General features: G+C 44.0%; 1 protein-coding gene across 1 annotated transcript; it reads right to left on the reverse strand.

Annotated features, from left to right (window-relative positions):
- Nucleotides 1-948: 948 nt before the first annotated feature.
- On the reverse strand, nucleotides 949-10507 carry HSD17B11 (hydroxysteroid 17-beta dehydrogenase 11). The gene is made up of 7 exons (XM_083398724.1): nucleotides 10252-10507; nucleotides 6072-6179; nucleotides 5677-5808; nucleotides 3610-3716; nucleotides 2283-2420; nucleotides 1385-1501; nucleotides 949-1203 (listed from the first exon to the last, which is right to left on the reverse strand). The coding sequence occupies exons 1-7, from the start codon at nucleotides 10459-10461 to the stop codon at nucleotides 1113-1115; spliced, it is 903 nt and encodes a 300-aa protein (XP_083254850.1). The 5' UTR covers nucleotides 10462-10507; the 3' UTR covers nucleotides 949-1112.
- Between the last annotated feature and the right edge of the window lie 1819 nt (nucleotides 10508-12326).

A 12326-nucleotide genomic window follows, 5' to 3' on the forward strand; every position in this document is an offset into this window, starting at 1 on the left:
TCGATCCCTGTGTAGGACAGCTGCATTGCAGCAGTGGACTAGATGATCCTCAGAGTCCTCTTGTTGTTTAGTCGTTTAGTCGTGTCCAACTCTTCGTGACCCCATGGACCAGAGCACGCCAGGCACTTCTGTCTTCCACTGCCTCCTGCAGTTTGGTCAAACTCATGCTGGTAGCTTCGAGAACACTATCCAACCATCTCGCCCTCTGTCGTCCCCTTCTCCTTGTGCCCTCCATCTTTCCCAGCATCTCCTTGTGCCCAGTGGCGTAGCGTGGGTTGTCAGCACCCGGGGCAAGGCAAGTAATTTGCGCCCCCTAACCCGGGGCAAGGCAAGTAATTTGCCCCCTCCCGCTGCACTGTCCCTCCCCCAGATAGTCCCTTGCTCTCTCTCCGCACCGCACCGCACGCCTGGCACCCTCCCCTCCACAGTGGGCGGCGACCCGGCGGCTCGGATCGGATTCGCACAGCCAGCACTGCAGTGAGAGTGAGTGAGCCAGGTAGGGGCAGAGAGCTGCGAGTGCGAGCGCCCCCCCCTCCCCGATGTTGCGCCCGGTGCGGCCGGCCCCCCCTGCACCCCCCACACTACGCCACTGCTTGTGCCCTCCATCTTTCCCCTTCTCCTTGTGCCCTCCATCTTTCCCAGCATCAGGGTCCTCTACAATTCTATAATTCTATGATTGTATGGCTGTGGTGTTGCTGCTGCTTACTGCAAGGGAACTGCTAGGGGGAGCTGCACAGGCACACCGCCAGTGGAACTGGTTCTGCCAGTACACCCACATGGTCACAAACTTGCTACCAGCTCATTGTTCTTCCTCCTCGAAAGCAGCAAGGAGCTTCTAGGGCTGCATCGCTGCATCTCTGCCTTAATGGATGAGCTGCTCCCATAAGGTGGCATATAAATGTAAAGAATGGAAGAAAGTACGTGATTGCAACATACCAAGAAGCAATATACACGCCAAGATACTGTGCTTTTAATATATTTGGGATGGGAAGTTCAGGGGATTCCATCTGCAGGTTACAGACAAGGTGTTACATAATTTACCCATTGCCTGGCATTAATCAGAAACCTGAATAATGGATTCATATACACCCCAAGTGAAGGCATCTCTTAATCTAATGTTCTTTTCCCTTGCTTCCAACAACTGCATCGAATTTCACGTTTGTGAACTTGTTCAAAGCCACCAAGGCACGCTCGGGTAAGATTCTGCAAAGAAAATAGAAGCATCAAGTTACAACCGTCACAGAAGCTCAGAATTCTTTTAGATACAGGTACTTGACTTTGGTTGCCTGTTTTTTGTTGATGTTGTTTTGACCACAAGGCATGTTTTTAACCCAAATAACAACTCGGAAGTTCATTGCTCCTTTCCTACGTGCACCCCACATACCTTTCCAGCAGCAGGCGGAATTTCACAAACCAAGGAACGAAAATCATGTTTTGATTGCAAAGAATTCCATTGATGAGTTTCTTCGCAACTACGTCAGGCTCCAGAATAGGCGACAACCTGCGGTTAAAGGAAAACACTCACTAAAATGTTGCCAGAAACATGGACATGGGGCAATTTGAGATTAGCTGTAGCAACATCGTTATAATAATTGCCAGAATGTTTCTTAAATGTTGTTAACTCTCTGCAATTCCTCCAAAGGTCTACAGTGGTACCTTAGTTTAAGTACTTAATTGGTTCTGGAGGTCCGTACTTAACTTGAAACTGTTTTTAACCTGAAGCACCACTTTAGCTAATGGGGCCTCCTGCTGCCGCCATGCCGCCGGAGCACAATTTCTGTTCTCATCCTGAAGCAAAGTTCTTAACCTGAAGGAGAGCGGAGTCTGTAACCTGAAGCGTATGTAACCTGAAGCATATGTAACCCGAGGAGCACTGTAATGGTTTCCTTTGTTGCTAGCCCATGAAATTAATCCCATGATGTCAGTGACCGACAGGACCCTGAAGAGCGTGGGGCAGAGGCAGGGGACCAGGAAAGTGATCTCCTAGATAATTCTAGGAGATCCTCCTAGATCCCCAGTAATTTATGGGGTTTGATGCCACCTGCGAGGCAGGAGCCAGGTGTGGGGGGAGTCAGCGCAGTCTGAGACAGAGGAAGTTGTACCACATGTGGTGGTGGAAGACTAAGAAGCTGTTCAGCCAACAGATATGTCAGTAGACTATGGTTACCAGATTTTTTTCAATGACTCCAGGGACTATTATACATGTTTTTCTAGAACAGGAGCAGCTGTTTCAAAAGGGGATTTATTTTTTAAAAAAGGAAAAGAGCCTTCTCATTACTTACCTTGATTTTGGATTTTTAATAAAGCCAGTGTTAATAAACACTGGACAAAGGCATGAAGTTTTTATCCCATCCTTTCCCAAAGCGGACAATTCTTGAGTCAGACTTTTGTGAAACCCAACAGCAGCAAACTTGCTTGAGCTAAGGGGAAGAGGAGATTTGGGAGATCTTTGAAAACATTTCTTAGCTATTATTATTATTATTAATAATCACAATCTACACAACCATTTCAAGATGTTGTACAATGAAAGCAGAAAAACAGTTAATAGCACACACACAAAAACTGATACATTTAATACAACTTCTAAAAAAAATGACACTCGCAGCAAAGACCTATTTGTCCACCTGGGAAAGTCCTGAAAATACTTTTTGACAAGAAACCCCATTGAATTCAGTGGGACTGACTTCTGAGTAGGGATTTGGATCAGTGTTCTGCACCGTTCAGAAGAAAAATGTATCCAGTTGTGGGTGCCTAGAATCGTAGAGTTTTAAGGGAACCCAGTGTCATCTAGTCCAGCCCCCCTGCAATGTAGGAATATCTCAATGCCTGTGACATCTCAACAGGAATACTATTCCACAGAACAGGGGCAGTCACACTAAAAGCCCTGCTGCTATAGAGATCTTTGGAACTTGCCACAGAAATCATCCCACTGGACATTGATTGGGTATGTAAGGGATAAGGCAGTCTCTCAGGTAACCCGGTCCTGAGCTGTAAAGGACTTTATCTATTAGTACTAACACCATGAACTTGACCCAGTAGCAGATTGATATACATTACCCAATGTATGTGCAACATGCAAGCTTTCAAAATATAGCCGCTATCAATGAATTGCTAAGACAGATAATACTAGAGAATTAGTAACAAACTTACAGAAAATAAATCACTTATAACTGACCAAAGTTCTTCACAACTCTTAAACTGATTTCCGTGGGTTTACCCTGAATATGCCTTTGTTGGATATCACCCACAAAGAAAGGCATAGTGATAACAGCAAGAACCTTTATTGAACTACAGAACTGGACAACAGGGGCAAAGCAACTGCTTATATACAATTCTGAAGGCCTAGGCCACTCCCGCTCCCAACGTGATTGGCAGTCTAAACTTCCAAGCTGCGAATCATAAGTCAGAGTTTAAGGGCCAATGGCAGAGGCCCAAATCCTGAAATGTCCTGTGATTGGATATCATGTATCGAATCAGAACACAGGGGCTGAGAATCCTTAGCCCAGACTCAAGCTCAGGCAAACACAGACCACTGAAGACATAACAATTTTATTCTAGACTAATCGGAGCATTCGTTGGTATGAACAGAAATGTTTCTATTACACTCACCAATAAGATACCAGAAAAGGGACTGTCAGATGCCCACCAGCTGATGCAACAGTGACAATATGGCCATGATTCTTTGCCATCATTGCTGGGAGGAATGCTTTTGTTGTCTTGAAGTTTGAAAAGACGGGGGAAGACAATGTTAGATTCCCACATATCTAGTACAGTGGTGCCTCGCAAGACGAAATTAATTCGTTCCGCGAGTCTCTTCGTCTAGCGGTTTTTTCGTCTTGCGAAGCAACCCTATTAGCGGATTAGCGCTATTAGCGGCTTAGCGGCTATTAAACCCTATTAGCGGCTATTAAAGGCTTAAGGGATTAGCGGATTAGCTGCTAAAAGGCAGCTAAAAGGTTTAGCGGCTTAGAAAAAGGGGGTGGGGAGTGGAAAAAAATCTCAAGACTCGCAAGACATTTTCTTCTTGCGAAGCAAGCCCATAGGGAAATTCGTCCTGCGAAGCGCATCGAAAAACGGAAAACCCTTTCGTCTAGCGGGCTTTTCGTCTTGCGAGGCATTCGTCTTGCCGGGTACCACTGTATTTCCTTTTGCTATATTACTGTTTGTTTATATGCTGCTTTTTGGCCTAAAGGGCATATTATCACAAGTGAAATAGTCAATAAAAATGCAACAGAAATCAAACAAATATTTCCAACCCACAAATACCCCGTAATCACACTGGATGCGAGTTCATGAACCACATCCACACTTTACCTAGAGTTCCATGTCTTGCTTGGGAGATGAGTTCACTCACTCCGTCCACAAACAAACCTGTTCAGGTTTACTCCCACACCCCATCAGCTGCCCCAGTTTCTAAGCTAGAAGCAAGCTCATCCACAACCATTTGCCCATGGTGAGTTTCAGCACCCTTGTCACACCCTGATGGAGTGCCTCAAACCGAACTTCCCCATTGGGGCTGGCCAGCAGTGGCACACCACCACCAGACACTATGAATCTGACATGGCAAGAAAAGAAAAGAAAAGCAAGGAAGCATCTTCATTCACTTTGCTGGAGATGCTCTATGACATTAACCTCAGGGGTGATGAGGACCAAATAGGAGCTACGCTGACCGCCCAAGGTCTTTATAGAATCAAAGAACTGTAGAGTTGGAAAAGACCTTCAGATCAAGAGTCTCGTGCTCTACCAGCTGAGCTATCCCAACTGTCTATGAAGAATGGATTTTAAACCCAGACAATGGCTACTTCCTTGCATGCCCTGCTTTCAAGGCATTTTCTGCCTAGGGTTTTTGGGGTGGAGGAGACAGTCATCCCGCCTTAAACAGTTTGCTATAGAAAATATGTTTGCTTTTGGGAAAAGGGGTGTAGCTTAATGATTTTGACAACCAGCTCAGTGTTGGCCTCCAAATGAATAGATTCCCTCCATGGAAATCAGCTTAAGTTATGGCAAAGTGTGTATCAACAATAATATTTAGCATGTAAATTATATAAATGCATTAGTCATGGTTTAGTTTGGATTATCAGGTATAACTGCAGCAGTGTATTAGTACTTTTTAATGTATTAGGCTGGCCTCGACCAGAGCCAGGGCTTTTTCGGCCGTGGCCCTGATCTGGTGGAACACTCTGTCATAAGAAACTAGGGCCCTGCGGGACTTGACATCTTTCCGCAGGGCTTGCAAGATGGAGCTGTTCCACCAGGCCTTTGGCCAGGGCACAGTCTGACCCCCTCCTTCTGTAATCCTCACAGAACTCTAGCCATTAATTTGATTCTGAACTGATTTTAGGATGTATTTTAATTAATTGACTGTGTGATTTTATGTACACTCTGCTATTTTTACTTGCTGTTAGCCACCGCTCTGAGCCTGGCTTTAGCCGGGGAGGGCGGGATAAAAACAATATTATTATTATTATTATTATTATTATTATTATTATTATTATCAGCAGCAGTGCTTTTTCGGGCGGGGATGCAGGGGTTAACATACCCCTAAACATTTTGTGAATCTACGTTTAGCCTCATTGAGGGGCAGTATTTCAATATGAGTAGGACAATGAGAATACCCTTAAACATTTTTTTAAATAGAGAAAAAGCACCGATTAGCAGTACCCTAACAATATTTACCCAGTAATGAGCGAGCACGTTGACCTCAAAGGTTTTCTGTATTTGCTTGTCCTGGGTGGAAAGGAGATCTGCTGTTGCTACCACACCGGCATTATTCACTAAAATACTGACATCTCCTATGTCTCTTTTCACCTTTAAAATGTGACAAACGAGAAGAGCAGCCGGGATTAGATTTACAGTCACAGAATCCATAGGCAGGCAATACCTTTATTATAGGACTAAACAAAATATCACAAAATAGTGAGGAAGTCGTTGAGTACTCCAGAGCTCTTCAGGCTGGATATAACATAAAGAGGAGGGGGATGAGAGAAGGGGGGGGGGCACAAAAACAAAGAAAGAAAGAAAGAAAGAAAGAAAGAAAGAAAGAAAGAAACGTTGCTGCTTTCAGGTCTCACCTTCTCTGCAGCACTGTAGATTTCCTCTCTGACGCTGCAGTCCACAACAAAGGCATGAACTGTGGCTCCCAGATTTCTGCACTCTTCAGCTGTTTCCTCAACGGCATGCTATGCCATGCAGAAAGGGAGAAAAACGGCTCAATTCCTTGCATTCCGTACATAACTGATTGTCTAGCTAGGATCTGGGAGACCAGAATTCAAAGGCCCACTTAGCCCATGAGATGACCTTGGGCCAGTCACTGCCTTTCAGGGGCAAAATCATGTACGCCATGGGTAGGCAAACTAAGGCCCAGGGGCCAGATCTGGCCCAATCGCCTTCTTAATCCGGCCCGCGGACAGTCTGGAAATCAGTGTGTTTTATATGTGTCCTTTTATTTAAAATGCATCTCTGGGTTATTTGTGGGGCATAGGAATTCATTCATCTCCCCCCTTCAAAATATAGTCTGACCCCCCCCCACAAGGTCTGAGGGACAGTGGACCGGCCCCCTGCTGAAAAGGTTTGCTGACCCCTGATACGCCATCACAGATGGAAGGTGGTATATACGGAATACTACATAAGTTAACTAAATACAGCAGGAAAAGGTTTAAAACGGGCCCAGGAAACCTGTGGCCTTCCAGATCAACAACGCCCATCATTCCTGGCCATTGGCCAAGCTATCTGGGGATGATAGGAACTGGAGTCCAACGGCAGCTGTGAGGGGCACAGGTTCCTCACCTATGGTTTATTAAGAGCAGCGTCTTAGCCCAAGAACATATCCAAATACACAACCTCAGAATACACCACATAGCAAAGAGAAGAGCATATTCAGAGTGCTTTCCCTTTAGTATCAAGTGGCCACACTTCATCCATGCACATCTGAGCTTAGAGGTCTCCCACATTGCCACTAGCTGTAGAGTACAAAAATCACAACTGGCTCCTTCCATCTTGTGCATATTATTATTATTACAGTGGTTGTTGTTGTTCAGTCGTTTAGTCATGTCCGACTCTTCGTGACACCATGGACCAGAGAACGCCAGGCACTCCTGTCTTCCACTGCCTCCCTATTATTACAGTGGTACCTCAGGTTTATTAATTCGTTCCGGAGGTCCGTACTTAACCGGAAACTGTTCTTAACCTGAAGCACCACTTTAGCTAATTGGGCCTCCTGCTGCTGCCGCGCCGCCAGAGCACGATTTCTGTTCTCATCCTGAAGCAAAGTTCTTAACCTGAAGCACTATTTCTGGGTTAGCGGAGTATGTAACCTGAAGTGTATGTAACCTGAGGTACCACTGTATTAAGTGTTAAGTTGTGGGTGAACATATCAGATGACACAGCAATTCTTCAAACAGCTCTTGTTTATTCACAGGCCCAGAACTGAACTGAACTGAAGGGCTCAGTCAGCCTGCTTATATAGAGCTCCAGTACCACGTTACTGTAACAACTTTCTAAAACTATCCAATCACTGAATGTCACTTTCGATCCTTCATTTGCATAACTATCTACAGTATCCATCCAATCACTGAACGTCACTTTCGATCCTTCATTTGCATAACTATCTACAGTATCCCCCTGCTGGCCCAGGGTGAGAACTTCAGTACATAATAGTATTATTATTATTATTATTATTATTATTATTATTATTATTATTATTAAATTTGTATGCTGCCCTACATCTGAGGTCCACTTAGACCTATGGCAGGGGCTGGTATACTGGCCCTGTCTCTGTCCTCCAGGTGGGGATAGCTTGACCACTCCGATAAAACCCAGGAATTGATCACTCAGTTTTCGGATTAGGGTTTTGGCTGATGCACATAGAAATAGTCTCCATTTGGATGGGCCATTCCCACATGGATGGCAGAGATAGACCCAGCCTCTTGCCAGGCACCTGGGTCTGTCAAGCCTCCATTTTAGTTTCCCACATGCCTCACTCATGCCTAGCTAGACCAGCCTGGGGCAAGCGTGTATCTTTATTTTATTTATTTATTTGTAGTGTTTATATCCTATCTGTCATCTGCAACAGGAGAAAAAGAAAACAAAAACCCAGCTACACAACTCTGATTATCTGCCAATTTTCTCCCCCTCTCACTCTATTCAAAACATGTCTGACAATTGACAAGGGGGTAGTATTCAAATATTTCACCTTCAAACCTTTTCACTAATGAGAACGAGGGCTTTGTTGCCAGCTTTATAGTGAACATAAATCCAAAGCATTTTAAGACATAAAAGAAAAAGTGGCTCAACCCCCAACTTGCCTTTTTAAATCATCTATTTCCCACAATGCTTCTTGTTAAAGAAAGGGAGGTGTCCGATGCATGGTTGACCTATGAAGAAATATCTCAGGACCACAAAACCGCAAGGACCACATTTTTCCATATGAATCTATTCTGAGGCCCTTCTTCACATGCCTCCTCCTCGAGAGGTCCGGAGGGTGGCAACATGAGAACAGGGCCTTCTCTGCAGTGGCTCCCCGTCTGTGGAATGCTCTCCTCAGGGAAGTTCACCTGGTGCCTTCATTATACACCTTTAGGCAGCAGGCAAAAACATTCCTTTTTAACCAGAGCTTTGGTTGATCTGATTGACATCCTATGCCCTTTTAAAATGTGGCTCTTTTTTGGATGTGTGTGTGTGTGTGTGTTATTGGGTTGTTGTTTTTATCCTGATTATACATATTGTGGTTTTTATGTTGATCTTTTCTGTGAACTGCCCTGAGACCTCTGGGTCTAGGGCAGTATGTAAATTCAATAAATAATAATGTGATAGGAATTTTATGGTATTAGATATATGGCAATGTTCATAACTGCACATACATAGATCAACACAGGAAGACCAACCTGGAACCATTTTGATTCCTAAACTGACCAAATCCTTTCCCTGCAAGGTTAAACTGGAAAAGCCTCCCCATTGTCTCTTTCCTCACAAGATATGTCTTAAAGCCTCCCCATTGTCTCTTTCCTCACAAGATATGTGTGTTTGAATAAGGTGTGACCTGGCCCAGGAAATAAGTATTTTAGCACTACAAAAGAATGGTCAGGCACCCCAGACAATCCAATCAAGTAACTTGCCAGACAGGAGATAAACTGTGAGAGGAGAAAAACAACATTTAAATTCCTGTGATGTATGCATGTACCTGAGGGGTGGTCTTAGGTTACACCCCTTCTGTGATGTATGCATAATGTTTCTGGGGGTGGTCCTGATCTAGAGAATGGGAATTTCAAAAGTCTTTATAAGCCCTTCCACAGCAATTATGGGGGGCCTCTTCCTCTCCTGCGTGTGAGGGGAGTACCCTGTTGCAACAGATCAATAAAGATCAAGCTTACTAGCTGCTTTGCTTCTCAATATTCTCTGGTTGGCCTCTGTTATTTTCTCCTACCAATAGGGAACCTATGTAAGGACTCTATATGGGCTCTTGGATACCCCATAAGAGAAAAGAGCATATTTTTATTTACAACAATAACAAAACAACAACAATAATCTGCCCAATGCTGAAAAAGAGTATTGAGAGCTGCCATTGTAGATTTTACTCCATCTTCCCACACAAAGATCAGAAGCTACCATTATAAGCAAACACGGAGTGCAGCCCTAGGCATATTTGCGTGCCAAGGCCCTGTGACTGCCTCGTTCCTGGAAGGATAAATAACTAGACAGTACACAGTATTTTAGTTTTATGGGATTAAATAGGGCCGCAACTTTGTTGGTTACAGATGTGTAGCTTTAGGCCATAGGCATTGAGGTAAGTCACCACAAATATCACTCCAGCCCATCTGCTGGAAGTATCTCCAAGAGTGAAGACCCATGTCAAATCAGGGCATCCCCCAAGTGGTTCCCTTCAGAGGAGTGGAAAGGCCCTAGCCCCCATCTGGGCATCAGAAAGGAGCCATCCCTTCTGGATCCTTTTAACAGGATACCCTTACCTGTCAAAAGGGTGGCAGGGAATGATCCAGGCTGCCGTACACCAATCCTGGGAGCATCCCCGTGGCCTGCCCGCAAATCCGCCTGCCTGCCGCAGAAGGGCAAATGGACTTAATGAAGGAGCACAGTACATCCCACTGAAGTCAATGGAGTTTCTTTCCAGGAGAACATGAGTAGGACTGACTGCAAATGATTCTAAGAACCCAGGAAGCCTGCTAGCCATTATTTCCACACACCAGCATTTACCATTCCCATTAGTTATAGGGTTTCAAAGGGGGAGCTATTTTGTACCTTGTTTAGATCCCAGAGCACCAGTTTGCTCTGCCGTTTGGCAAATTCATAGGCAGTGAGTCTTCCGATGCCGTGTCCCGCTCCAGTGATAAGCACAATCTCACCACTGACAGATTTTCTTTTCACAGGAATAACAAGTTTCACACAAGCTTCCAGGTACGAATAGATTATAATGCCTACGAGCCGCAGGAGTTCCAGTATGAGATTCATTTTGATTCCTCCTCCTCGTTTGTGACTTAGCTGACAGCTGGGAGGACTTTGTAATACAACAGGCTATTCATTTACTAAGTTGTGTGTGTGTGTGTGTGTGTGTGTGTGTGTGTGTGTGTGTGTGTTTAATAGTGATGAACAAGGGGGGGGAACCACACCCAGTTGCTTAGAAGGATGCAATTTTTATATTAGCAATTAACCTGTGTGATTATATATTGCACACTATTGTAAGCAAACCTGCTCGTGAAACTAGATTGCAGATGGTCACCGATCTTAGTTGTTTGTGGGTTTTATATTTAGTTGTTTAATAAAAATTAATAAAAATTATTTATACCCCGCCCTCCCCAGCCAAGACCGGGCTCAAGGTGGCTAACACCAGGTATAAAAACAATTGATTAAAATACAACTTAAAAACAAGATTAAAATACAACATTAAAATGCAGCCTCATTTCAGTGCATACATGGTTCTCCCTTTCCTCAATTTCCTCTCACAGCAATGCTGTGAAGTAGGCTAGGCTGAGAAATAGTGACAGAACCTTGGTCTACAGAAGCTGAAATCCTCTCTATATTTGCCTCACTTTCAGTCACTCGTGTTCACGATGCCACAGTTGTTGTTGTTGTTGTTGTTGTTGTTGTTTTTTAAAAAACCTTTTTAGCAATGTCATCTCAAAGGTTGCAGAAACATTTGCAGTTCTGCAGCACTTTTCAACATACAAATTTTACTTTGAAAATTACCTAATGCATTGGACTTTTTTTTACAACCTTACCACGTGACTTAATATAAACTGAGATCAGCAGTTATGTATGTGTGCCAATTTCTTGCAGGTTACTGAAGAAACAAAGTATTCTGACAGTGGCTCAGCTTGCAGAGAAGCTCAAAGGTCCAAAGGAAAGCACATGAAAGTGTTTCTTTGTCCTCCAGGGAGCTCAATGGTTCTCCCCCTGGGGTAGACACTACTTTTTTTTTTTTTTTTTTTTTTTTTGCAAATTAAGTTTTTATTGATTTTCAGTAAACATACATGCATTCATAAATACACATATATAGGTTACATATTTAACTTAGGCTCTATCATGCCTCTGAGTTCCCTCCATTTCTTTGGTAAGTATCAAATAAAATTCTGATACGGAAGGGGGGGCATGTCTTCTTCACCTCCTTCTTTGCTACAATATATCCATTTATTTCCAATTGTCAATGTCAAAAGGGACCAAAATCTATAAAATTCATAGAAAATCAACGTGCCAATTTGCTCAATTTCTCTAGGACTCCATGACACCTCCCCTGTCCTCCATAATCCCTCAAGCAAGGCGTCAAGACCCTAATCCTGTCAAATCTCTCTGCCAAGCCTTTCCTCTGGGCAATGCCAGGTGGCAGACTATGCATACATGGACCATTGTCTTCTCATCACCGGTACTCAGGATGTGCTTATCTGCGCATATCTCCAGCTCTGCATATTCCCCCCTCCCTCCTCCATATGTTAATCCTGTGTAACCCAACCTCTTCTTAATATATTCATGATGTAATCTGTGTAACCCAACCTCTTCTTAGTGTATTCATGATGTAACTGGGATGTATTTTGCACTGTATTCTGGGACATGGAGGGAAGTTTCAAAAGTTCATGTCACCCCTTTCTCGCTGTTCAATCTCGCCTTGAACCTGTTGCGCAATAAACTAGGATCTTCTGCAGTTTGCTCCTGTCTCCGGCTGAGCTCATTTTCCTCCGCAGGGACCTGCGGACTTAGTCTGATGAGCTGGGTGGCAGAGCAGCCTCGCACCCAGATTTTACCGTAACAATTCTAATGTCACGTACTTTATATATCATATTATCGACTACACGCTGTAAGAGTTATTCCAACCCTACCAGTGT

This window comes from Podarcis tiliguerta (assembly GCF_965153285.1).
Source record: "Podarcis tiliguerta genome assembly, chromosome: 9".
Taxonomy (NCBI): Eukaryota; Metazoa; Chordata; class Lepidosauria; order Squamata; family Lacertidae; genus Podarcis; species Podarcis tiliguerta.

Bases quoted from the DNA above. Each gene is read 5' to 3' on its own strand.
- HSD17B11 (XM_083398724.1), bottom strand. From the start codon at position 10,461: ATGAATCTCATACTGGAACTCCTGCGGCTCGTAGGCATTATAATCTAT. The intron at 6,180-10,251 runs GTACAAAATAGC...TGCATGGCATAG, and splicing joins TGCTCTGGGATCTAAACAAG to CATGCCGTTGAGGAAACAGC. The intron at 1,502-2,282 runs GTAAGTAATGAG...CTTTAACCGCAG, and splicing joins ATTAAAAATCCAAAATCAAG to GTTGTCGCCTATTCTGGAGC.